Below are 26806 nucleotides of genomic sequence, written 5' to 3' on the forward strand. Positions count from 1 at the left end.
CACCCCTGTCCTCTCTGAAAGCACAGGTCACACTGAGCGCCTGGCAGAGGGGTGTTTGGCCACCCTCTCTGTGCTTGTTCCTTTCTCTAGGATTGCCACCCCAACACCCCTGGTGCCTGGTGGGCAAGGGCACGTCCCATCTCCTCAGAGCTGTCCCTTCTACAGGTTGTCCCCTAGTCCCTGGAGGGCAGGGGGACATGTGAAGACCATCTTTTCCCCTAGCGAGTCCCCCACTGCCCTGCCTGCCCCCCACCCCCAACAGTGAGTGGGGAGTGGGGAGTGGTCACCTCCCCGGGGGATGGTCTCAGAGAAGCTGAGGTTTCTGACAGGCTGGAGGAGCACTTGGCCAACAGGATTGGTCAGGAAGTCCCCTGGGATGATGGGAGGCAGTAGAAAGAGGTGGGAGAGAAAGAGATGAGGTGGGGTGAGATAGTCAAGGGAAGAGAGACCAGAAGGGAAGGAAAATGCTCTGACTACTTGTAATCGTCCATGATCTGGGCACTTGGGAATCCTGGCTGGGGTACCTGCCCATTTTTCAACCATAGCTAGAACCTGTGAGCAGTGGGGTCTCTGCTACGTGGGCTACACTTGTTGATGGAGCGTGCGGGGAGTCGTGCCCTGGTCTTCCCGGGAGTGGAGGATATATGGAGGCATTCTCACCATGGCCCCAGACAGGCCTCCTCGGCTGGGAACTACACATTCCAGCCTAGGGTTGAGAGGGGACTGGGGCAGGGCAGACGTTCAGCTGGTACAGGCCGGCACGGCCACCTGATTGGTAAACAGCTGCTGTTCCAGCCCCTGAGATCCCCGTATGCCTCTCTGGCCACCCCAGTCCCTTCCTTCGTCCTCTGGACCTCCCCACCATCCAGAAACTGAGGGATTTACACTTGGCTCAGCACCTGCCCCCAGCTCCATGTAAGCTGTGCCTGGGCTGTCATGGGTGTTAGCTACTTTGGCAGTCAGCCTCAGTGGTGGTGGGGGGTGCAGAAGGGGGTGAGGGCTGGTGCCCCAAAGCTGGAGCTGACCAGGGCCGGTTCTTGGGACTCAGGGAAGCTGGAGCCAGCACAGCAGCCTGCAGTGTACCCTGCTTCACTTTTCCTGATGCTTCCACCTGTGTTCTGGAAGGAGCTGAGTCTGAACGAGGGGGCTGGCAGATAGGGATGTGTGCAAAGAGCCATCTCTCCAGGGGACCCCAGTGGGGCATGGTTCACACAAGCAGCGCCCTCTGGAGGGCACTACCTGGAATGAGGGCGTGCTCAGCCTCTCTCTGTGGGGAGGGGGAGCTGACAATGAGCCCTAGGCCCAGAAGCTGACCTGCTCCAGATGCACACCTAGGGCCAGCACCCTTCCCAGGCATTGCCTGGCTCTCCAGGTGGCAGAAGTCCCATGCACCCCAAGGTGCCTGGCTCAGTGCTGGGTCCTGATGAAGTGTTCAAGTGGCCTGTGGAGAGGCGGCCGGGAGGCTGAGCTGTGAGTCAAGAGATGTGGATGACTTCATTCAGATGGCCTTGGGCCTCTTTCAGGTCCTCTGGCCAGTGAAGGGATTTTCATACTTCTTTAGCAGTGGAGCCTTTTTCAAAAGAAATCCCAAGTGAAATTCCAATCAACGGGGCAGATGAAACTTGAGTGTGCTGTGTCTGCCCACTCCCACACCCGCCCCCAGCCCACCCCCACCCCCCGCCCCCTCAGGCTTCCAGGAATCCGTCCCATGTCCTCCTGACACAGATACCCCTTGACTAATTGTCTGCTTCACTAATTATCTCGAGGATGTTAGGCCAGGCTGCTCCTGGAAGCTGAGGGGAAGTCTCCTCCACTCCCCATGGCCTGCCCTGCACTTCTGGGTCTGGGAAGGCAGGCAGGACGGTGGGGCGACTCCTCTTAGGGGGCCAGTCATTAACTGGCTTTATCTTTGTGAACCGTCCTGGGGGGCCTGGGTCATGGGTCAGACTTCCAGTCCAGACCAGGGCGTCACTGGAGGAGGAGAGAAGGGACCCTTCTTGCAAAGAGGTCGGGGGCACTTGCTTCTTCTTTTTACCCCCGCTAGGATTTCCCTGAAGGAAACTACGTTACAGCCAACTCAGTGACTGCCTGCTGACACAGTTGCTCCAAAGAGAGGCTAAAGCAGGAACTAAGCCCTAGTCATCTTTGGCAGGCATCGTGTGATTTCTTCCTTTTCTTTCTTTCCTTTCTTTGCTCCCTCCCCCAACAGAAGGATGGGATACATCCATTTCCCTATTCCTTTCTGTTTGACTTTAGCCAAATGATAGTATGTTTGCATTCTCCGAGGGTTTGCTCACACATGGCAGTAGGGACAGGAGAAAGGGAAGAGAAGTAACATTACATGAGATCTAATCTAGGCCGAGAGCCTTGCTCATATTCGCTGTCTCCGTACATCTCCCCATAACCCTGGAAGGTAAGCACGAGGACTCCCATTTTACAGATAGGGAAACTGCGGCTCAGACGGATGCAGTTGCTTGTCCTAAGTCTCATGGCTTGGACATGGAGAATGAAGACTGAGCCCAGTCTCTCTGGCTTTTTCCACTGCATGTTACACGCGAGGAGGGTGTGGTTAGGGAGCCAGGGCCGGGGTGTTTCACAGTGAGGGTTCTCCAAGCTGGTGTGTCATTTCAAAAACGACAGAGGTCTTGGCCTGCCAGGTAAGAGCAGAAGCAGTTCTCTATCTGCTGGGATTCCAGGGGTTTCTTGCAATCACATCTCCCCTCTACCACTGGCGCTGTGCTCCAGATGTCACCATTCGTGCTAAATTTCTTGGAGTGAAGCCTTGCCCTCTCCAGGAAACTTTAGAAACACACAAATCCCTAGGATATGTGACATTTGTTTTTGTTTTTTTTTTTTTGGCTGCGCTGGGTCTTCATTGCTGCATGTGGGCTTTTCTCTAGTTGGGACAAGTGGGGACTACTCTCTAGGTGCAGTGCCTAGACCACCCTTTCATTGCAGTGGCTTCTCTTGTTGCAGAGCACAGCCCCTACAGTGCAGGCTCAGTAGCTGTGGGGCATGGGCTTAGTTGCTCCATAGCAGGTGGAATCTTCCCGGGAGGGATTGAACCCAGGTCCCCTGCATTGGCAGGCGGATTCTTAACCCCTGTACCACCGGGGAAGTCCAAGATACGACGTTTTATATCAGTGATCTCAGTTGGAGTGTTTGATGGAGCTGTGACAGAACCTCAAAGCTTAGGGAGAGGCTTTCATCTAGAAGAAGCCTGAGGTCCAGAAGAGGGGGCTGACCTGGTGGAGGTCACACAGCATGCGGCCTATTTGAGTTTTTTGCCCAGTGCTGTTTCCAGTCTCCACATGTCTGTGGCAGGCAGATGGGAAGGCTCTAGGCACCAGGTGGGGATAGGAAGGGGACAGAACTGGAGGAAAGGTCTTTGTGCTTTGAGCTCCGCCCCAGCTGAGTAACCTGTGCTTGTCACAGGCTGGTGTCCTCTGCCCACCTCCTGTCGCCCCTGGGCAAACAACGGCAGCGCTTGATGTGCAAGCTGGACCTACCTCTAGCGTCTGCTTGTTTGGTTAAATACTGGGGCAGAGACATGCTGTCCCAGAGGGCTGGGGGAAACCAGTGTGGGGCTCACTTCCCCCCCCCCTCCAGGGAGCGGCATTGTCCCTATGTGCTTTGGCTGGGAATGTTTCAGAAGAAGCCCTAATCCTCTGCTCTGCAAAAGCTCTGTCACCCAGGGGAGAGCTGGGAGAGCTGAGGGAGCTGGCCGCATCCTCCAGATCTCTCTTTCCTGCCTATTCCCTATCCCCACTCCATTCAGCTGGCTAGACTCCTGCTCTTCGGTCAAGACTCTAGTGTCACCTCCTCCAGGAAGCCTTCTCCCACTCCCAGAGTACCCCTTTGGAGAGTTTCTATTTTCGGTGTACTCTTTTGTTCTCCTCCACACAAGAAGCCCCTTCTACATTGTTGTAGCCCCAGGGTCTGGACCGAAACAGGGCTCATAGGTTGAATTTAATATTTGAGAGTGAAAGCGTTAGTTGTTCAGTCTTTGCGACCACCAGGCTCTGTCCATAGGATTTTCTAAGCAAGAATACTGGAGTGGGTTTCCATGCCCTCCTCCAGCGATCTTCCCAACCCAGGGATCGAACCCAGGTCTCCTGCGTTGCAGGTAGATTCTTTACCATCTGAGCTACTAGGGAAGCCTCAATAATTCTTGTGGAATAAATGTTCTGAGCTTCTTCCCGCCCAAAGCCCTTCTTGATGCCCATTTTGGCTCTTCTGACCACCCTGTTTCAGCACCTTCCTAACTCTCTGTGCCTCTCTCAGGGCCTCTTTCCCATCCTACCTTCTTGGGTAGCTGTGGGCAGCTGTTGGTGGGCAGGAACTCCCCAAGGCAGGTGTTTCACTCCTGTTTGTTTGTTTGTTTGTTTTTTCCAGAATTCTTATTTATTTATTTATTTATTTACTTCACAATATTGTATTGGTTTTGCCATACATCAACATGCATCCGCCACGGGTATACACGTGTTCCCCATCCTGAACCCCCCTCCCACCTCCCTCCGCATACCATCCCTCTGGGTCATCCCAGTGCACCAGCCCCAAGCTTCCTGTATCCTGCATTGAACCTGGACTGGCGATTTGTTTCTTATATGATATTATACATGTTTTAATGCCATTCTCCCAAATCATTCCCCCCTCCCTCTCCCACAGAGTCCAAAAGACTGTTCTATACATCAGTGTCTCTTTTGCTGTCTCGTATACAGGGTTATTGTTACCATCTTTCTAAATTCCATATATATGCGTTAGCATACTGTATTGGTGTTTTTCTTTCTGGCTTACTTCACTCTGTATAATAGGCTCCAGTTTCATCCACCTCCTTAGAACTGATTCAAATGTATTCTTTTTAACGGCTGAGTAATACTCCATTGTGTGTATGTATCACAGCTTTCTTACCCATTCATCTGCTGATGGACATCTAGGTTGCTTCCATGTCCTGGCTATTATAAACAGTGCTGCTCTTGTTTTGCAGATGAGGATCCGAGAGGCTGAGTAACTTGCCTGAGGAAAAACAGTCAAAGAGTGGAAGTATCACTTGGCTGCATCTGGATCCAGAGTCCCTGCGCTTTCCACTGCCCTACTTAGATGGCCCTGGGTCTCCTATAATATCAGCACAGCCTGGTGCCCCCAAGGCTTTGAAAAAGTCCCACAGATTGGAACCCAGCTCAGCTCCCAGGCACCCCCCAGGTCGGGAGGGAGAATGCAGCTTTAGAACCTTAGCTGTCACCTCTGCCACCACCTTCTTCCCGGCAGAGGGACTCCCTCCAAGACTGGGTAAGGGTGTGAAAAAGGGGCAGCAGTGGGCAGGATGGGGGTCAGACGCCGAGAGGGTAGCAAAGATTGGAGCATCAGGAAGTGAACATGCCTGGGACTGTTGGGGAGCAGCGATCCAGGGAGAGAGCTTGGTGTTTGGGGATTCGACTGAGGCCTGTGAAGGAGAAGCAGATGGGGCCTGGGGCTCCCCCAGAGTGTGGCCCTTCCCTGTCCCTTCTGCTCCCTCTCCATCTTTAAAAAATTTTATTTTTATTATTACTATTTTTGGTTGTGCTGGGTCTTTGCTGTGGCAGGGGCTCTTCGTTGCTGTGGGCGGGTTTTCTGCAGTTAAGGCGAGAGGCTCTTCGTGGTGGTGCAGGGGCTTCTCATTGCGGTGGTTTCTCTTGTCGTGAAGCACAGGATCTAGGGCACAGGGGCTCAGTAGCTGGGGCACACGGGTTTGGTTGCCCTGCAGCACGTGGGATCTTAGTTCCCAGAGCAGGGATTGAATCCATGCCCCCTGCATCACAGGCAGATTCTTAACCATGGGACCCCCAGAGAAGTCCCAGTTCCCTCTCCCTCTCGCCTCCCCTTGCCCTGACTGGCTTCTGTTTTTGGGCTTTCTCTGCTCTAATCTTGTTTCCTAAGTGGCATCATTACCCTGAGTCAGACCTCCAGATCCAGATGGGAATACAACATTGGCACTGGGAAAAGAGGGCTCTCTTCCTTGCTTTTATCGTGAAGACAGAGAGAGAGAGGAGAGATAGAGAATTGAAGCAGACCAACCCAGTTCTTTCTCCAATTCAACATATTCTGTTCCTGCCCTTGTGGAGGATCAGCTCTGGGTCCTGCTAGGCGCCTGGGGCTTGGGGGATGGAGCGAGGGAGAAACCTTTCTTCCATCACAGAGGATCCAACTGAGAAATGTTTAGACAACAGTAAGGCTTACCGACTCTCTCCCCCACCTCCCTTTGGAGGGGCTTCGGAGGGGCTCTACCTCTTCATTCCTGCAGGGAAGCGCCCCCACCCACACGGGGAGAGTGACCCTGAACCTCAGAGGTGTCAGGATCAGCAGGACAAAGTACAACCATTGTGCCTTGGGCCCGATCACTACTCCCTTTGTCTGGGGCTCCTGCTGGCTCCTGGCCACCTTTCACACTCTTCTCCACCCACCCCTGCCTTTCTTTCCCCCTCCCCTGGAACACCTTCCTCTTCCTCTTTGGCTTCTTCTGAACTGCTTCAGAGCCACAGGCCGAGGCTGTCCTGGCCATGAGGTGGGGTCCTCCGAGTGGGGCTGAGGTCGCCCCTTGAGAGGGTCAGGCCTCACCTCTGTCTGGGCTGCTCTCTGCTCCATGCGCCCCCCACCCTCCTCCCTGCCATGCTTCTGGGTGACCTTGGGTCCCTCTGGGGTGACAGTCTGCCCTGATATTCCCGGGGTTGAAGCGGCCTGCCGAGGGAGGATCACTGGGATCAAGTTTGTTGGAGGGAGTTACGTCCATGGGAGGAGAAGAGGCTGTAGAGATGCGATTGGTCTTATGGTTGCTGACTTGTGTTCTTGTTTCCTGTGTTTCTGGTCCCCGTTCTTGAACATCCAGGTGCATGGGACTCTCAGTTTGGTGATAACCCATGGGGTTGAGTCCATGGCAGTGTATTATCGTGAAAGCTGGTGACACCACGCTGGGGGTGGTATCACTCCCCCTCCCCCGAGTCACCCCCAGGCTGTGGCTCTGAAATGAAGGATGGAGACAGGAGACCCCTCTTCACCCCAGTGAAGGGTGCTCAGGACCCTTCAGGCAAGGCTGCAGTTCTGTGGCCTCATTCCTCTGCTTTCCTTGGCAGAGACTACAGAGGTTGCTGTAACACAGTTTGCTGAATGGGAAATGGTTGACTCAGGTGGGGGAGAGACCTGTGGCTATTAAATGACAACTAATGGCCTTCCCTCCTCGGAACCCCTCCATCTTCCTCCCAACTTCAGCGTCCTTTATTAAGCCCTCTTTAGGCCTCTCCAGGGACCAAGGGAAGCTGGGATGAGAAGGGATGCAGAGGGGGGCCAGGGTGATCCCTGGTGGTAAAGCTGGGAGTCACTGTCCTGGGCTCTGCTGGCCCCAGGGCAGGAATAAGGCAGGAGATCCCTGGTAAGGTGTCTACATCTTGTGCTCTGAGGTTGCTAGACATGGACCAGTTTGGGCAAGGAGGAAGTTTAGTGACTTCGCTTCCATGACCCACGTGGCTTCTTGGAGCTTGGAGCTTTGGTGAGGAGGCCCTGAGCCAGCAAATAAACATTTACTAACTGTAAAAAGACCTTGTCCCTGCTGCTGGGGAGCCTGCCAGGTGGTGGAGACGGGACTGGAGGCATGAATGATGGAGGGGGTAAGATGGGGTAGAGGCTGAGCCAGGCCCTCTGCCCATAAGGGCCTCAGGACACCACTCTGGGGAACTGTGGCACTAAGTGGCTAACCCAGCACCCCCACCAAGCACAGCACCATGTGCTGAGACCAGGGGCTGGCTGAGTAGCCTCCTTGTATTGTTTGGGTCAACCTGAGGGAAGTCGTGCATTCTAGTCTCAGCCTAGTTCCCATTCTCAGCCCAGGCCTTCACAGAGGCTGCATCAGCCCCAGGCAGGCCCAGGCCAGATCCAGATGAATAATGAGACTGGTTAGTCCCTCTCTTCTCACAGGTATCACCCCCATGCACCCCCCCTCCTCCCTGGGGGAGACTGGGAGCTGCTGGGTCCAAGCCCAACCAGGACTTTTTCCAGGCTGGTTCCTATATGCAAGGGTGGGGTGGGGGGTCTTGGGGGGCACTTAGGGAAGACTTGGGAGTTGGGGAAGAGGCGGGCTTTGAAGAAACAGAGGGGACTTGGGGAAAAGGGAGGAGAGGCTGCTGGCTGCAAGAAGTAGGCAGTGACTCCTGAAGGTCTGGGGGCTGCTGAGGAGAATGCCCCAGTTCTGTTCAGAAGATGAGCTGTGAGCCTGAACTGGGACTGATAGAAGCCTTGGCCTCCGGCCTGGTGGGAGCTCCGGGCAGCTGGCCTACAGACGTTCCTTAGTGCTGGTGAGTAGGTTTGAATCATCACTCGGGCACTGGCCTCCATCCGCCCCCACCAGCCCCCTGGCCTCAGTTCCCTGGCAACATCTGGGGGAGGGGGGTGGAGGAGCAGAAACAAGGGCCTCTGTCTGCCCAGCTGCCTCTCCCTTTGGGCTCTGCCAGACTCCACAGTGCATACGTGGGCTCCAACAGGTCCTCTTCTCTCTGGGCCACTGACTAAGCCCAGAACCACACGGCTTCTTGTTCTCAGCCCCACAAACGTAGTGCCAAATACTTCTCCCCAGGGGAGCCTCCCTGAACACTTCCCAAAGGACCCCAGTCACCCCGGCCTGTTGGCTGCAGCTAACTCTGATGTCAGCAGGCCAGACGAGGCCCGGAGATGAGCACAGAGTCCAGATGGATACATCATGCCCTCTGTGCCCAGCACTGGGCTTTGTGCACGTGGGACCACTCGAGTCCCAGACGTGCCACTGTTTGAGAGGTCAGACACGGGGGGCGGGGGTTGGAGGGGGGATGTCGGGGTAATCTCCCTCAACCCTCGTCTTGAGGCCTCTTGAACCTGAGATGGGGTGTGCATACGATAGTCACTAGGGGGCGCTCAGCCACCACAGGGAAGCTGGGTGAACTTGGGATGCAGCGTCTGCGTGAGAGTGAGGACGCCTGTGACTGTGTGTGTTGGAGGGGCGGGTAGTTGAGAGTGTTTGGGGGGGTGGAGAAGGCAGGGGTCACCCCAGGATTCCAACGGATCTGTGTGTCTCTCTTTCCACCCGTCCTTGTCCGACTCCCTCAAACCCCTGCCCCCTCCAATATTCCCAGCATAGAGGAAGAATAGCTCTGGAGCCCTGACCGCACATAACCTCACTTTCCTGTACCCTCCCCGCAAATACCGCGCGGGTGTGTGTGTCTCCCGGAAGAGGGCGGCCGATAGGTAATGTTCAGGCTGTGCGCCTTGGTGGGGATCGAGCACTCCCTTCTCTGGGGTGGGTGGGGGCCCGGGCTTCGGTCGGTGTCCCCAGGGGAAGGCAGTGGCCAGAGGCGCAGAGGGGACGGACCCAGGAGCTGAGGCTGGGCATGGCCCCGCCCCCTGGGCGTGTCGGGGCGGGGCCATGCCTTCTTTTTAGTCGGCTCGTAGCGGTGAGGAGCGCAGAGGCTTGGGGCAGCCGGGCTGCGACGAGGCCGCGGCGTTGGGGGGCGAGTGGAGCCGGCGGCAGCGGCGCTCGGTCGGGAGACGCATCGAAGAGGCGGACGGACCGGCGGGGTCACCGGCCAGGGGTCTCCGCACTGGAATTTGATATTCATTTATCCAGGGTTTACCCTCCTCCTTTTTTCTGAAACATTTTTTTTTTAAACCGTATTCTTTCCCGTTTTAATTTATTTTTGCCTCCCATTCCCCACTAAATCGGGCCGACCGTCTGGGGAGATTGCTCTTTTACTCCCCCCGAAAATCACTTCGGATTCTGGAAACAAGCAGAGAAAAAAGAGGGTAGCAAGAGCTCCAAAGAGAAGTGAAGGAAGAGAGACCGGTCAGAGAGCGCGCGCTGACGAGCGACACGAGAGGGACAGGGGCAAAGTGAGTGACCTGTTTTTTGGGGGTGACCGCCAGAGCGCAGCGTGAGCCCTCCCCCTCAGGATCCCGCGTCGGACCAGCAGCGCTGACGGACAGACAGACAGACACCGCCCCCTGCCCCAGCGCCCACCTCCTCCCCGGCCGGCGGCCGACGGTGGACGCGGCGGCGAGCCGCGGGCAGGAGCCGGAGCCCGCGCCCGGAGGCGGGGTGGAGGGGGTCGGGGCTCGCGACGTTGCCCTGAAACTTTTCGTCCAACTTCTGGGCTGTTCTCGTTCCGGAGGAGCCGTGGTCCGTGCCGGGGCTGCCGAGCCGAGTGGCACCGGGAGAAGTGCTCGCTCGGGCCGGGAGGAGCCGCAGTCGGAGGAGGGGGAGGAGGAAGAAGAGAAGGAAGAGGAGAAGGGGCCGCGGTGGCGACTCGGCTCTCGGAAGCCGGGCTCATGGACGGGTGAGGCAGCTGTGTGCACAGACAGTGCTCCAGCCGCGCGCGCGCCCCAGGCCCTGGCCCGGGCCTCGGCTCCGAGAGGAAGAGGAGCCCGCCTGGGCGCCGAGGAGAGCGGGCCGCCCCGCAGCCCGAGCCGGAGAGGGAGCGCGAGCCGCGCCGGCCCCGGCCAGGCCTCCGAAACCATGAACTTTCTGCTCTCTTGGGTACATTGGAGCCTTGCCTTGCTGCTCTACCTTCACCATGCCAAGGTAAGGGCTGGGGACGTGCGTGCGAGCGCGCGCGTGGGGGACTCCGTGCCCCACGCGGGTCCTTGGGCACCGGGCTCGCGGCTTCCCCTCTATCTTCGTAGGTGTAGGGGGAGGGGGCGCGCGCTAGGTGGGAGGGCACCGGGATAGAGTCTCACCGCCCACGCGGGCCCTGCCCACCCACCAGAGTCACCGCACGTACGATCTGGGCCGACCAGCGGAGGGCGGGAGCCGGAGGAGGCGGCTGAGGGGGCTGGGCTTGCGCTGCCGCCGGCGGCTGAAGTTTGCTCCCGGCCGCTGGTCCCCGACGAACTGGAAGTCTGGGCAGCTGGGGCGGGAGCTGGAGCCCTGGCGAGCGGGGGTGGGGGTGCTCGGACCTTGGACCGGGGGAGGGCAGAGAGCGTGGAGGGGGCAGGGGGCAGGCGAGAGATGGGGCTTGCTGTCACTGCCGCTCGATCTCTGCGGCCCTCGCCGCGAGTTGGGGAAAAGTTTTGGGGTGGATTGCTGCTTGGGACCCCCCCTCTCCGCCGGGCCACCTGCGCCGCACCAACCCCCGCCCGTCCCAGCTCGCGTCCCGCTCGGTGCCCGCCCTCCCCCGCCCGGCCGGGCGCGCGCGGCGCGGAGCCGATTACATCAGCCCGGGCCTGGCCGGCCGCGTGTTCCCGGAGCCGCGGCGGCCCGAGCCGGGAACCCGGGGCGGCGAGCCGCGCCCCTCCCCCCGCCGGCTCTCCGCGGGAAGGTGACCTCTCGAGGTAGCCCCATGCCGAGGACCCGGAGAACCACCCCTGTGCCTTCCCACTGTCCCCAGTCCTTAAACCCCTCCTAGGAGGCATTTCCTCACGCCCCTTCCCAGTTTCCTCGCCTGTTCGAATAGAAGCCCCCGCTACCCCTTTATTTTTAACTCCCCTCTGCTGAGAAGACCCACGTAACCTCTCTCCAGCCCCAGACTCCGAGGAAAGAAAGATGACTGTCAGGAGTCGGGCTACCCGGGCCCAGCCCGGTGCTTTGTCGAGACTCTACTTAAAGTCCCGACTCGGTGACAGTCTGCTTCCCTCCCCTCCCCCATACTTCCGAGTGAGCTGTGCTTTAGCTTTTTGGGGGCGACCGCAGGGAGGGTTTAAAGGGTGTCCTTATTCCACGTTGCACTTTTTGGGAAAATGATTTGAAATTTGCTGTGACATGGGCGGTGTGGGACTAGCCCTCCCCGAACCTTTGGAGGGAGCTCCTGCCAGCTTTGCAAACACACTTTGTTCTGGTGAAATGGGCGTTGGAGTAGGAGCAGGTGGTTTTTGGGAACTCTAAACTTGCCCACCCAGCTTGCTTTCCCAAACCACCTGAGGGGTCCTTTTCTGCTCAGAGCGCCGTTGGAGAGAGGCAGAAGGAAGGAAACGGGCTGGGGTCCCTGCTGCTACCAGGAGTTCCTCAGACCCTGGCACAAAGGCCTTGGCTCCAGGCCTCCAAGGGGGGGGGGAGGGGGAGGAGAGGCTGCCTGGCCACAGTGTGACCTTCAGAGGCCCCCAGAGAAGGGCACCTGGCCCCTCCCCGCCCAGAACTGCCCCTCCCAGTGCCCCCAGCCTTGGAGGGGGTATGAAATTTCTGACCCCTTTGCTCTCTGGGGCCCAGGAGGAGCGGAGGGCATAGGAGGAATGTTAGCAGAGGGTAACAGGGGTGCCATGGAGATGGGTAAGGGGCTCAGGCAGAGACCCCTGGGCATGGGTGTCCCTGAGGGAGCTGCAGTGGCAGGCTGTCCATCTGGGATCCTGGAAACTGTTACCTGACCTTGGCCCTGGAGGCAAGGCTGGGGGTCTGGGGTGTATTGCAGCAGGGTGTGGGGAGAGAGGCAGACAGACTCTCTGTCTGCAGAGTATGCAGTTCTGTGTGCTAGAGTGCCACTCTGCTGCTCTGGATCTGCCCCAAAGAAGGGCAGGTGGGGTGGGCAGGTGGCCACGACTGGAGACTCTCTGGAAGGGCTGGGAGAAGGCTTCGCCTGTCTGGTGCTGTCAGGTCGGCCTGTCCGGTGCTGTCAGGTCGGCATGGTCGGACTAGTTGACCTTCACAGCTTCTGGGGAGGGGAGGAATGATCTAGTGGGGGTGGGGAGCAACCAGAAGCCTCAGGCTTAGGGAGTGTAGGGGGCCCCCTAGGGGCTGGGCAGTGCTAAGGCATTAAAGGCTTCCCTGGTTGCCTTTGAGGAAGGTGCCCAGCAGGTGAGAGGGACTCGGAGACCCCCTCAGTCTGGGAGGGAGAAGAAGCCAGAAAATGAGATGACAGTGCGAGCCTCGGGGCTTTGGAGATAGATTCAGGTTCTGGGGAGACTGGTTCATAGGAAAAAACAGGGCCCTCCCCTCCCCCAGGGTTTCCTCCCAGGTTTTACTCTTTAGGCAACCTGTGGCTTTACTAGGTATTCCTGAGAACAGAAGCGTTTGGGTGGGGGAGGGTGCTTGGCGCCCTGCGGTCCTCTGCACCACCCCCCGCCCCAGCACCAGCTCACCCTGGTATTTGTCATGTCAGCAGGGGAAGGTCCCCATGTTGCTTTTCTCACCCCCAGTCCTTCCTTCCTGCCCCGTCCATGTTCGTCCTCCTGTTTGACCTTAAGACTTGCCCATGGCTTTGGACCCGGGAGTCAGGGGGGCTGAGAGACTTCACTTGTCCTAGCTCAGCAAGGGGCCGGTGAGAGCTGGGGAAGGGAAATGTCAGGGAGGGGTGGGGACCTGAACAGCATTGCCTTCTGGTGTTTTCTTCCTGTGTTCTGAGCCCCCCTCACCCCCAATATCTGGTCATTCATTATCTTCCCTGACTTCAGAATTGGAGCAGCTCGGAGAGGGGGTGCTTTGTGCTGTAGGGAGCCCCTGGAGGTGCCCTGCTCGGTTCGGAAGCCCGGGAGAAGCCAGAGGCTGCAGGCTGGGAGGGGTTCCAGGAGGGAGCAGGGGCGGGTTGGCTGGGCCTGCACACCCTTGCCCCTGCCGCTGCCCATTCTTCGCTCTTTGCTTTGTCCTCAGTGGTCCCAGGCTGCACCCATGGCAGAAGGAGGGCAGAAACCCCACGAAGGTAAGTGGCCCCCCACCCCGGCCCCCACCCCGCCTGCACGTGGATGGGGTTCCCTGATCCCTGATCCCCCAGCAGATGAGTGGGAAGGTCTGTTGGGGGGGATTGTGGGGCCGGTGATCTAGAAAAGATCTAGAAAGGGGATCTAGAAAGGAAAAGGGTGAGTGCCGAGAGGTTAACCCGTCAGTTCTGGGGACTCTGACCTACTCGGACCGCTGCTAGAAATAGAACTCGTGGTCTTTTTCTTCTGCTTTTTCCAGTAAAATTTATTTGGAGAGGGAGTCATGAGCACAGCCAGGAAGATAAATAGTATCCAGGGATCCCAGATGTCAAGGGCAGGGTCCCTTGTTCCCCTCTGCTCCCAGGGGAGGATGAATAGTCCATGACCCTTCCAACCCAGCCAGGTCCCACCTGTGGGGTCTGTGTGGTGGGGGCTGTGACCCTTGCTGTCCCGATTGCTGGCTGTGCATGAGCTGGAGATGCAGAGGGTGCAGCCTCATGGAACCCCCCTCCCCGCTGGTGTGCATTCCTCTGGGGGTAGAGAGAGAAAGCCGACAGCCTCCCCATGCCCTCCTGAGGAGCAGGTTTGGGTGCTTGTGAACTTCCCTCTCGGTCCAGCAGAGGGCTGGCTGTAGCTCCCGGGAGCCCCGCCCCTCTGCCCAGCCCGAGTCTGCCTGCCTTTTGTTCACTGTGGTTTGGAGTACGGATCCTCCCATTCCTCTAGGGACGCCCTGGCTCTCCCCAGTGCTGAATGTAGCCTCTACTCCTGTGCTCCGCCTCTGAGAAGGAAAGGCCCTGGGGTCTTCCTCCAGGCGAGTTTCCCAGACCCGAGTCAGGTGGCCCCAGTGGTGGCCAGGGCCAGTGTTTGCACTCCCCAGGCCGCTGGCGATGCCTGGCTGGTGTTGCCTCCTTCCTCACCTGGCGGGGAGGGGGTCCTTTCCTAGACTCAGGGCCTGGCTTCCTTGCTGAGCCACTGACACTGCCCCTTCCCAGGGTGCACCCAGCCCCCTCAGCTTCCAGTGGTCTCTCTCTGTGGTCTGGGAGAGGCGAGACAAATGGTCTTTGTCTGCTGGGGAAAAAGGTTGTCTTCGAGAAATAAGGAAAGCCACTAGTCTGAAGTTGGAGTGTATGTGTGCCCACGCCTGAGAAGAAAGCAGGACAGCTTTCCTTGGAGACAGTGGCTGGGGTGTGATGGGTGCGATGAGGTTTCCCTCTCTACCTCCTGGGGGGCCTCAGGGATCCCAGGGAGCTTTTCCAAGAAATTCCCAGCTTGGATCTTTTTATCCTCAGCTACCAACTCATGACCCAGGCCAGACCATTCTGCTGTCCTGTCCTTGTGGCCCCAAAGTCTTGGCCACCTCTGTTCCCAACCAGGGTGAAGTGTCAGGTCAAGAATTCTTGATTAGTCATTTTCTTCAATGTAGACTTGGCTTAGAAAAGGACTTCTTCAGGTCCCTGCTCTAGTTTATACTCTTTCTGATGATGCTTGATCCTAACCCTTTTAGCAGTGGAGAGTTCTGTGCCCATTGGATGGGGAAAGCAGAAACCTCAGACGAGTCTAGGAGCCTCTTTTATTCTCTTTCCTATTTTCACACTTGTAGCCTCCCCTTCTTCCCCTCAGCTCCTCGCATTATCCTTAATCCACTGTATACCCCCACCACCCCCAGGCTCATGTTCCTTCACCCCTCTGGCGAGAGGAGTGAGGGGAGACTTAGCTATGGCCTCTAACTGGGAGGCAGCTGGGAGTATGCACTTCAGATGCTGTGGTGGGGTTCCAACCTTGTATCTCCTGGGCTGAGAAAAGGGCACATGTTCTTGGGGCTGGAGTTGGAAAGCAAAACCCTCTACTTCAGCCTCTTGTTTCGGTGTCTTTAGCGATCCGCCCAGCCCACTTACACAGATGTGCAGAGCCTCACGCCCAGAGAGGGAGGAACTGGCCCAAGGTCACACCGAGTCCTGGCCAGGGCCCAGGCTTCCTCGCTAGCTGGGTGCTGCTTCTTCCCTTCTGTATAGGGGAAATTCATTTCAGGGACAGGATTGCTCCGTGGTGGTGATGGAGGGGTGACAGGGAGCAGCAGGCCAGGCTGCAATTTGAGGCAGCCATTCGGAGTCCTGACTTCATGTGTTCTCAAGGGCCCCGCCCCTGTGGCCCAGAATCACCCCTTCATGCTCTGGTGCACCCCAGGCTCCACGGCCAGCCTGGGAAGTTGTCTTTACCCTGGTCTCCCTCCAGATCAGCTTCTAGAAGCTCTCTGTGACTGCAGTGGCAGCGCCGTTTTTTCCATGATGCAAGCAGTTTGCCCTCCTGGGTGGGGTTATCGGTGGCTGGCAGGGCCAGCGCAGTGTGCCCGCCCACAGCCACCTGCTGATTCCAGGCGGACCCAGCCCCTGGGCCGATGCCCACTGCCTCCTCAGCCCGTATCTGGGGAGGGGGTCTGGCAGGTGGCAAAGTGCCCACCAAGGCTGCCCTTCTGTTTCACAGGACATTGGCTTGGGGAGGCTTTGATGTTCAGAGCCAACTTTAACTGTGTGACTTAATGGCAGTGTGGCCTTGGAGCCAGTTACTCAGCCTCTCTAAGCCTCTAGTTCCCCATTTGTAAAGCCAGGGGGAGGGTGGGTCCTACCAGAACCTTGCAGTACCGTGGGGGGAGAATTGTCTGGGATAACATCACGGACTCCTGTACACAGCACCAGAGCACACAAGAAGTGCTCTTTGAGTGGCTGTCAGCTAATGGTGCGGTGGCTGCTGCGGGGAGGTGGGAGGGAAATGGAGAGCAAGCAGGTTTGCCAAGCTGGCTGTCCTTTCACGGGAAGCTTAGAGACCCCCAGCAGATATACACATACTCAGACTGCCCTCTGGCCTCACAGTTGACCTAGGAATCAGCTTGGCTGTCATGGTGAGGCAAGGGGACCAGATATGGCAGGGTGACTCCCTTGGGATCTGACAACACCATGTAATCTTTAGAATAAACACAGGTCTTCATCAGTGTTGGCGGTGGAAAGCTAGGGAAGGACTTCAACCACGGCCCGAGACACTTAAGTTATGTTTGGAAGGCCTTTCCCGTGGTGGTTACCTCTCACAGAAAGGAGAGGCCTTGCAGAGCTGGGTGGAGAGAGGGGCCGGCCGTCTCTTCTGTGACCTGCTGGGCTCACGTGTCATCCCCTTCCCACACAGTGGTGAAGTTCATGGATGTCTACCAGCGCAGCTTCTGCCGTCCCATCGAGACCCTGGTGGACATCTTCCAGGAGTACCCAGATGAGATTGAGTTCATTTTCAAGCCGTCCTGTGTGCCCCTGATGCGGTGCGGGGGCTGCTGTAATGACGAAAGTCTGGAGTGTGTGCCCACTGAGGAGTTCAACATCACCATGCAGGTGGGCATCGGCAGGGAGCTGGGGTGGGGCCGGGGGTGGGCCCTCAGGCTTTGGCCACAGGTGTTCCCCAGCCCTTTCCTGGCAGCTCTTAAAGGGAGGAGCTAGGCTTGCTTTGCCCAGCTCCTGCCGCGGAGTCAGTCAAGGGGAGATGCGGGCATCTGACCCTCTTTGGAGAAAAAGATGCTTGCCTTTCTGAGCCCAGGTTTCCAACAACCCCTGATCACTTCCTCCTCCTTCTTGACCTCTGCCCGCTGGGCTCAGGAGAGGGCTGACACCTGTGACAGGAGCCCCTCCCTTCCTCTCTTGGAGGAAGACAGCCCTGCCTCCCTGGGGCTCTGTTTGGGAAGCTGGATGAGTCTGGTCTGTGGGGAGTTTAAAAAGCCAGTCCTTTGCTGCTGCCTGGTCACAGGGCGTGTCTCAGCCTGGATGGGGCTGGAGGGAGCTCTGAGACCCCAGGGAGGAGTGGGTGGCTCTTGGGTGGCTCCTGGGGGTTGGGTGAGGCCTGGAGGGGATAACAGGAGGGGAGGGAGGGGGAGAGGCAAGAACCCAGGACCTGAATTCCCAGCCTGGCCAACCCTGCAGACATGTCTGCCCTCAAGAGAAGCAGGGGCTCCTTGAGGTCAGCAGGGTGGGAGGAGTTGGAGTGGGCCTGAGGCTCTTTCTGATAGAGCCCTTGGTCCCCCACACTTCTACCACCCTTTTCTGCTCTGTAGAACCCCTGGGTGCTAAGTGGCAGGAGCCATGGGGTTTCCCACCTGGGTATGGCTGGCTGGGTCACTAACCTCTGTGATCTGCTTCCTTTCCCTTCAGATTATGCGGATCAAACCTCACCAAAGCCAGCACATAGGAGAGATGAGCTTCCTACAGCATAACAAATGTGAATGCAGGTGAGGATGGAGTCTTGGAGTCATTCATTCAGTGAACAGCTTCAGGGGGCTTGCTGTGGACCAGAGTTAAGCGTGTTCCAGAGTTAAGCATGTTAGCTCATTTTCACCCTCCAGCTGTATAACTGTGGGCATTTAGGTTTTATTTTAATGTGCCTCAGTTTCCACATCTGTGAAATGGGCACAATAATAGTATTACATACTGCCTAGCATTGTTACAAGGATTAAGTGAGTTGTTATATGTCAAGAGATTAAAACTGTACTGATATATCATAAATACTGTTATTGTTATTATCACCATCTGAACGCCTCTCTGTTTTGTTCTTTTCTCTTTCTCTACCTACTGCAGACCAAAGAAAGATAAAGCAAGGCAAGAAAAGTAAGTGGCCACGATTTTCGCCCTTCTCCCTCTCCGTGACCAATTGTCTTGGTTTGGGGCTCTTGGCTTCCTCTCTCAGGGGGTGGGGGTCTGACGGGGGGGTCAGTTGGGTCTGAGAGTTGGTTTCACGGGGCCTCGTGGTAGCAGCAGTGGGATGGAGCAAGCCCTAGGATGACAGCTCTAGAATGACTGACAAAATGCGGCCTGGTGCCTGGAGCTTCCTTTGGAAGAGACGATGCATCTCTGGGCCATTCCTGGCCGGGATTTGCGTGTGGGGCCAGCGTGGACGCTGGCTCCTGGGCCTGCTCTAGCGTCCCATCACCCACGGCAGGGAGAGGGAGTGGGTGGCAGGGAGGCCAGCTTTTGTGTGTTCGAGGAAGTGGCCTCTTTCAGTGGCTGCAGTTGGACTGGGGGCCAGCTGGGGTGTTTTCTTGATGCGTGCCCTCCTGTGGGAGTGAGACAGGCCAGAGCCGCTCAGCCCCGTTGGCCAGGGAGAAAGAGGTGAATGTTGGCTATCTTCTGAGGCTTCCCGTTGCTCAGTGTGGAGGGTCAGGTCAGGGTAGAGCAGGTGGGAAGAGGTCTGGGGGCCATGAGCCTTCAGGATAGGGTGAGCAGCTGGCACGGGAGAGAGCCTGCAGGGGAAGAGACTGAGAGAGAGTACCTCCACCCTCCTCCCACCCACCGTCCCGTCTGCCCCCCAACGCTCTGGTGACACTGAAGCCCCAGTGGCCTCGACCCCTTGCCTCTTCCCTAAGCCCCCAGCTCCCAGTATTGCTGTGGCTATAGAGCAGTGAGCGGGGAGAGCAGGTGCGCAGAGAGAATGTGCGAGTGAGTGCAGACCCTCCTCTTCCAGTATTTTCTCCCTCTCCTCCATCCCTTCCCCCCTCACTCTCCCCTGTGGCTGTCCTCCTGAGGGGTATTCTTGGTGGGGGTGTGGGGGGGTGGTGTGGGCAGGTGTAGAGAGTGCTGGTTCCCTTGAGGGGGACAGGCTTCAGCCTGCCCCCCCACCCCGCCTGCCCATTCCCCAAATCCCTGCCTTGCCCACAGGGAGAGTAGGGGGCTTGCCTGGGCCCGGAAGAGAGTCTGGTGAGATGGTGTAGCAGGCTTTGACAGGCTGGGGAGAGGACCTGCTGCCAAGTGCCGCCCAGGCTCCTCCTCCCCACGCCTCCCTAACTCCCACCCCACCCTGCCACCTGCCCGGGGCTCCCAGGGCACCCAGCCCCGCCTCTCGGCCCAGGTTATGGCTGGGCTAGCTGGTGCCTTTCATGTGCCGCCCTTGGTTTTGTGCCAGCTCCAAGATAGCTGCTCCCCCACAACCGGGGTTTACAGAGGCAGGGCCCCTTGGAGGGACCCCTCGCTGTTGTACTTGGATGTGAAGGCAGAAGGTGCCTGGAGCCCACGCCTGCACACGCCCTCCCTTGCCCCTCATCCAGTCAGGTCTCTGATTTCCTCCCCAAATCCTGGCCTGCCTTCCAGAGCCCCTGACCTTCAGGGTCAGACCTATACAGGGCTGCTGGGCACAGAGCTGGCTCTCTAAGCTTTGTCCGCCACCCCAGCCTGGGACCAGGAGACACCACAAGTGTGGAGGCCTGTAGGTCCAGTGTCCTCCGCCCAGCCTCTGGTTCCCACTCACAGCCTTGCTCAGGTGTGGCTAAAGTGGGTGAACCCACCGCCCCCCCCCGCCCCCCAAGAGTGGCTGAAATGCCTTCAAAGTGCCCGACACCCCGTCCCCGTCCCGCCTGTGTGCCCGTGTGCAAGCTCTCCCGTGTGCCCCGGTGTGTGTCCTGCATCCTGCGCCCCTCACTGCTTCCTTTCCTCTCCCCTTCCCCCTCGCTTTCTCTCTGTCTGTCTCTGTTTTTTTATTTTCCAGAAAATCAGTTCGAGGAAAGGGCAAAGGGCAAAAAAGAAAGCGCAAGAAATCCCGGTATAAATCCTGGAGCGCGTACGTGGTGCCGCTGCCGTCTCATTCCCCCCACCGGAGCCTTCCTGGCCCCCAGTCAAACTCCCACCTGCAGGACCCCAGAGCTCCGCCCTCCTCCCCTCTCCCCCGTCCCCTTCTCTGGCTCCCAGCCTCCCTCCTCCCAGTGTCTCTCTCTCACTCTCACTCCACTAATTGGCACCGAGGGGGTAGACATGGTGGTGGCATTACCGTCCAGGGTTGAAGGTGGGAGGGTGGGCAGAGTGGGCCTGCAGGGTTCAGGGAGGGGGTCTCTGGCTTGGCTGGGGCACCGCCTTTTCCCTCACCCACTGGGCATTGGTGGCGGGCCCATGTTGGCACGGGTGCCAGGCACGGATGCCTGCTCACCCAACTGGTTTCCACCGCTCTAGGCTTCCGCACTTCTCTGGAAGCTGGGGGGTGGGGTAGGGAGGGCAGATGTGGTGTGAGGAAGGGGCGCAGATGACAGGAGGCAGCTTGTTGTTGGCTGAAGGAGGACGTGGGGTCAAACACCCCTGTGGCCCTCCTTGCGGACTTGGGGCCTCCAGAGGGGATCCCCGTATTCCAGCCCAACCTATGGCACTCCCAGAAGCCTTCCCCCAGGGTGGCCTCTTCCTCTGGGTTTGAGGTGGTGGGGGCCCTCTGGCCACCAGTGGCCTGGCCCGTGGACCCTGCCTCTGGCCCTAGCCTGCCATCACTCCCTGCCTCAGCCCTTTGGTCGGGGGGCTGGGGCGTGAGCCCTCACACAGGGAGAAGTTGGCCCCAGTGGGCATCCCCAGCAGGTCGGAGAGTCAAGGTGTGCTTTCTCAGGGGTGGTAGCCGTTGGGCCCCGTGGCCTGAGACTTGCACTTGTGCCCGTGGGATAGCCCAGCCCGCTCCTCGCACTCTGCCCGGCCACATCGCCGCTTCCTGCGGGCCGGCTTCTAGTTATTGCTGCCTCTTTTTCCGCCGCTCTCTCTTGTCTTCCGCTGTGGCATCGGAGCCTTCCAGGGTGTGGACGGGCGCGGGGGCCCGCAAGCCGGGTGGGGCGCAGCTGCGGGCGTGGTGGGGGTGTTGCACGGATTTTTTCTCTCTCTCTGCTGACGCTCTAGCTTAGATGTCTTTCCTTTTGCCTTTTGCAGTCCCTGTGGGCCTTGCTCAGAGCGGAGAAAGCATTTGTTTGTACAAGATCCGCAGACGTGTAAATGTTCCTGCAAAAACACAGACTCGCGTTGCAAGGCGAGGCAGCTTGAGTTAAACGAACGTACTTGCAGGTTGGTTCCCAGAGGGCGAGCAAGTCAGAGAGGGGCTTTGCTCAGAGATGGGGAGAGAGAGAGAGAGAGAGAGAAAGAGAGAGAGAGAGAGTGAGCGAGCGCGCACTTGAGAGTTGCCAGCTGCTTGCTCTGCTTCTAGCTGCCTGCCTGGTGACTGCCGCCTTCTCTGCTCGTGGGGGGCCCCTGTGCTGGGCGGCAGGCGCTGGCCAGCCTGGCGGGGCCCGTTCAGAGCTTGCCCTGGTTGCCTGAGTGGGCAGGCCTGCGTGGCTTCCTGTGGTGGTGTGGACGCAAGCTGAGTGTTGTGTCCTGTGGTCCTGCTCCTGGTGGCGGTTGGTCCTGATGTTATGATGACTGCCTTTGCTACTAATAGGGAGGGCCCGTCCGGGCATGGGGGACATGCTGCCTCTACAAAGTGCAGACAGCTGGGGGACTTTGGCACCGCCTCTGAGGTCTGCACCACTGGGTTTCTCATCCCCTCAGTGTCTCTCCATGGGGACAGGGGTTGAGTGCATCCTCAGACTGGGGGCCTGGAGTGCATGGGCCCTGGCTGTTGGTTTAGGGCAGAGAGGAGATTACCATCAGGGCACAACTGATACCGCAATACTCGGGTCATCATGGCAGCAACCAGAACAGCCCACCTGTTATTTCCTCAGGATGGGTGGATGGAAGGAGCCACACCCATCCTCCTGACACTGGATTGTGAGTCCCTCACGCCTGGGTTTTATTCATCTGTGTGACCCCCAGCTGTCTGTTCTTCTGTCCCTTGTGCACACCGGGGGCCAGGGAAGTGTCAGGCGGTGAGCGAGTACATGAGCGATTTCAGGGGTGAGGACAGGAACAGGAGCCCGTGACTGGTGGCTGGCAGTCTTTTGATGCCTTTGATGGCATTTCGACCGTCTGGCCTGTGCTCAAAGGCAGGGAGCCCTCTGGGCCGGCGCAAGTTTCACCCTGGGATGAGAGGCTTTTATGGGGATTCCCAGGCAGGGCCAGGGCCACCCCCCAACCCCGACCGCCCCCTCTAGCTAGTCCAGATGCCTCATTAATTAACAAGGTCCTTCGAATGTGGCTGTCTCCCCCATCCCCCATGTTCCTGTGGCTTGTGGGTGTCAGGGGAGGCTGGGACCAGGCCGCGGGGCGTTGCTGTGGGTTCTGTCTGTCTTGGCAGTATGTGAAGACCAAAATGTACACTCTGCTGGAGGGGTGGGGGCTCTGACTTACCCCGGGGCTAGATGAGGGGGTCTCTGCATCTCCCAGGGGCCTCAGAGAAGATAAGGGACTCGCTGTCTTAGGGTTACCATGGTGATGATTCTGGAGAGATGGACTGGGGGATGTCTACAGTGACCTGGGGGCCAAGTGAAGTTACCTGAACCCCTCCTCTGATCTGGCTGTATGGGGGAATGTCCATCCTCAGATTAGAAGCTTAGATACCCATTTCTAGGTTCTCAGAAGGGAAGGTCTGCTCTGGTCCTTCCTCACATGGGGAGGGTACAAGGTGAGCTGCCCCAGGCCTGACGCATGATGGGAGAATTCCAGGAGTCCCCTTTGCTTCCCCCACCCTAAGTTAAATAGCACATTGAAAAGGAAAGGCAGTCTGGTGCCCGGGGCCTGATGCAGAGGCACAGACAGAGAGGGGAGGTGTGTCCCTCACCTTCCCTGGGTTCCCAAGCCCTGCCGGGTCCCCGTCCCTCAGGAGCCTCCCTTGCCCAGCCCGCTGGCCTGCTTGGCCTCTGCACAGGCCCATCCTTCACTCTCCCCCACTCGCTCCCCCAAACCAGCCCCATAGGGACCGCCCTGAAACATCTCCGGCAGGGATGCTTTGCTGATTAACTCGGTCCAACTTTGCTCACCCGTCAGCTCTTAAATGTCAAGCAGGGACCGTTCTCGGGGACGTGTTCATTTGTTGCTTGTGATGAGATGTCATCCTGTCTTTGTCTTGTCGCAGCTGGGCTGTAGAGTCCAGAGGGCAGCCTGGGAGCCCCGGGCTTAGCTCCTGCTCAGGCGGTGGTGGAGGGGGCCCTTGGCCAGGGGCTCCTGGAGGCTAGGACTGTGCTTTCTCTTCTTCTCCACCGCCGCCTCAGGCTGCAGAAAGGGGGGGCTGCAGCCTCCCCACCAGAGCCCCTCCCCTGGCCCTGACCCCCAGCCTTTGTCTCCCCTGTCCCCGCAGATGTGACAAGCCGAGGCGGTGAGCCGGGCTGGAGGAAGGAGCCTCCCTCAGGGTTTCGGGAACCAGACGTCTCACCAGGAAAGACTGACACAGAACTACCCATAGCCGCCGCCACCACCACCACACCACCACCACCACCATCGACAGAACAATCCTGAATCCAGAAACCTGACATGAAGGAAGAGGAGGCTGTGCGCAGAGCACTTTGGGTCCGGAGCGTGAGGCTCCGGCAGAAGCATTCATGGGCGGGTGACCCAGCACGGTTCCTCTTGGAATTGGATTGCCATTTTATTTCTCTTGCTGCTAAATCACCGAGCCCGGAAGATTAGAGAGTTTTATTTCTGGGATTCCTGTAGACACACCCACCCACATACATACATACATTTATATATATATATATATATTATATATATAAAAATAAATATATATATTTTATATATATATAAAATATATATATTCTTTTTAAAAAATTAACATTGCTAATGTTATTGGTGTCTTCACTGGATGTATTTGACTGCTGTGGACTTGAGTTGGGAGGAGAATGTCCCCGCCCAGATCCCGACAAGGAGGAGGACGGAAGGAGAGAGTCTGGCATCATCTTTTTATCCCTCTTACGGCAGCCAGGGTCCCCTCCCCTGTCTGGGAATGCGCAAGGCCAGGGCACGGGGGCAAATTTGGTCTGCTTTTGGGAAGCCCGACAAACCCAGCCCTGGCCCCAAGCCTCTTTCCCGAGTCAAATGGACAGAAAGACAGCTGACAGGTACAGGGGGACAAGGACGCTGGCTCTGACCAGGAGTTTGGGGGAGACTCGGGACACTGCTGTGCTTTGGAGACCCCCTCCGTGCGCATCTTGCCCCCCACCCAGGGGCACTGCCTGGAAGACTCAGGAGCCTGGGCAGCCTTCACCTCCTCACCCGCTTCCAAGATGCCCAGGAGGCCACCGACATGTCTCAGCGAAGAGAAGAGACGTTGGTGGAGGAAGGGCCACCCCGGTGACAGCTGGTCCTCCGAGGGAAGGGCCTCTGCCTTGGCCCTCTCCCAGCTTCGCTCCCCGGGTGCAGCCCAGGAGGGCCCGATGTCCTCAGACCATTGAAACCACTAGTTCTGTCCCCTCCAGGAGACCTGGCTGTGTGTGTGTGAGTGGTTAACCCACCTCCGTCCCCCAACCCACCCGACCCCACCCGACCCAACCCTTCCCGCGGCGCAGAGAGACAGGGCAGGATCCCCGTGCCCACCCTGGAGGCAGAGAAAAGAGAAGTGTTTTATATACGGTACTTATTTAATATCCCTTTTTAATTAGAAATTAAAACAGTTAATTTAATTAAAGAGTAGGGTTTTTTTCAGTATTCTTGGTTAATATTTAATTTCAACTATTTATGAGATGTATTTCTTGCTCTCTCGCTCTCTCTTGTTTGTACTGGTCTTTGTGTAGAAAACTCCTGTTTCCAATCTCTCTCTCTGATCGGTGACAGTCACTAGCTTGTCCTGAACAGATATTTAATTTTGCTAACACTCAACTCTGCCCTCCCCCATCCCCTGGCTCCCCACCACACATTCCTTTGAAATAAGGTTTCAATATACATCTACATACTATATATATATTTGGTAACTTGTGTTTGTATATATATATATATATATATATATATATGTTTATGTATATATGTGATTCTGATAAAATAGACATTGCTATTCTGTTTTTTATATGTAAAAACAAAACAAGAAAAAATAGAGAATTCTACATACTAAATCTCTCTCCTTTTTTAATTTTAATATTTGTTATCATTTATTTATTGGTGCTACTGTTTATCCATAATAATTGTGGGGAAAAAGATATTAACATCACATCTTTGTCTCTAGTGCAGTTTTTCGAGATATTCCGTAGTACATATTTATTTTTAAACAACAACGAAGGAATACAGATATATCTTAAAGAAAAAAACATTTTGTATTAAAGAATTTAATTCTGATCTCAAAGCTCCTCCTGGTTTCTCCTTCTCCATTGAATCTTTGTTCCAGACTTTCTCCTGCACCCCCCTTCCCTCCTCCCATGGGAAACATGGTTTTTGCCTGAGGTCTGGGAAAGGGGTTCCAGGTGTATAGGCTATGGGGTGACCCACTTCATTGTGCTGGGGCTAGAGTCCTTCCATTCTGGCTGGACCGGTCCCAGGGGAGCTCATCTATTCTTTGCCATCTACAGAAACTGGGGAGAGAGAGACAGCTCCGTTGGAGCCAAGGTCCCTGCAGTGAGTAGTGCTGCCTTCAGGTGCTGTGTGATCCAGGTGGTGTCCCGTGTCAGGGACAAAACTAGCTATGTGTCTGGGCTTGTTCCCACCGGACACTAAGGGTCTGGGTTTGGTGCTGGAGCCTTGGCTGCAATAGTCTGGGAGTGGGAAGAAGCACTCATGTGGGTCCTGTGACCCCAGGGTGTAATTGAGTTTTACATGGTGGTTCTCCAGTTCCTTGAACCTCTGGAAGCTGGGCCCAAGTTCTGCTTGCCCCTAAGTGGACTCCCTGCCTTGCCTTGCTGCTCAGGCCTGTCTTGCGTGCAGTCCCGGGGAAGGTGGAAGCTGTTTGGGACTTTGGCATTTATGAGCAATGCTTCCAAGTTCACTTCTCTAGCTTCTTTTATTTATTGGGCCACCAGCCATGGTGCCAGAGCTTGGGATGCTGTTATGAATGAGACACAATTCCAACCCCCATACGTCTGGTGAGGGTGGGTGAAGAGACACAGAATTATAAATTCACAAATAGAAAAACACGTAAAAGATGATGGGGTCATTTTTTTGGCCATGTGGCAGGTGGGATCTTAGTTCCCTGACTAGACCAGGGATCAAACCTGTGCCCCCTGTAGCGGAAGCATGGAGTTCTAATCACTGGACCTCTAGGGAGCATTTAGGGTCTGGGGGATATCTGATCCAGCTTGGAGTGGGAAAGGATGGCGGGTGGTAGAGTCTAGGGGGTCTGCTTATGACACTACCCTTAGGTAACGGTGGGTGGGAAGGAGATGACAGAACGGGGAGGGGAGGGCGGAGGGTTGAAACGGACATCCCAGGCAGATGGGGGGTGTGAGCAAAGGCAGAGTAGAGGCTCAGAAAGGGAGTGGGTACGGGGTCAAAGGTGAGAAAGAAAGGCAGGAATAGCCCTGCCTGCAGTGCCCATGGTGCCGGGAGCCTAGACCTGGGGATGAGCAGCAGTTGAGGGGTTT

General features: G+C 57.1%; 1 protein-coding gene across 5 annotated transcripts; it reads left to right on the forward strand.

Annotated features, from left to right (window-relative positions):
• Nucleotides 1–9460: 9460 nt before the first annotated feature.
• VEGFA (vascular endothelial growth factor A) lies at nt 9461–24739 on the forward strand. 5 transcript variants are annotated; one of them, NM_001316956.1, is made up of 8 exons: nt 9461–10573; nt 13568–13616; nt 16789–16985; nt 17796–17872; nt 18219–18248; nt 20119–20190; nt 21306–21437; nt 23602–24739. In NM_001316956.1, exons 1-8 carry the CDS (start codon nt 10508–10510, stop codon nt 23621–23623), a joined length of 645 nt encoding a protein of 214 aa, NP_001303885.1. In that variant the 5' UTR covers nt 9461–10507; the 3' UTR covers nt 23624–24739. The 5 variants fall into 4 exon arrangements, with proteins under 5 accessions (NP_001303885.1, NP_776641.1, NP_001303884.1 ...); NM_174216.2 differs by lacking the exon at nt 20119–20190; NM_001316992.1 differs by lacking the exon at nt 20119–20190 and having other exon boundaries at nt 23668–24739.
• Nucleotides 24740–26806: the final 2067 nt, after the last annotated feature.

Source organism: Bos taurus, chromosome 23 (genome assembly GCF_002263795.3).
Source record: "Bos taurus isolate L1 Dominette 01449 registration number 42190680 breed Hereford chromosome 23, ARS-UCD2.0, whole genome shotgun sequence".
Classification (NCBI taxonomy): Eukaryota; Metazoa; Chordata; class Mammalia; order Artiodactyla; family Bovidae; genus Bos; species Bos taurus.

Coding starts and splice junctions, on each gene's coding strand:
- VEGFA (NM_001316956.1), top strand. CDS start 10,508: ATGAACTTTCTGCTCTCTTGGGTACATTGGAGCCTTGCCTTGCTGCTC. Junction 16,986..17,795: donor AGTTCAACATCACCATGCAG/GTGGGCATCGGC, acceptor CTTTCCCTTCAG/ATTATGCGGATCAAACCTCA. Junction 20,191..21,305: donor CGGTATAAATCCTGGAGCGC/GTACGTGGTGCC, acceptor TGCCTTTTGCAG/TCCCTGTGGGCCTTGCTCAG.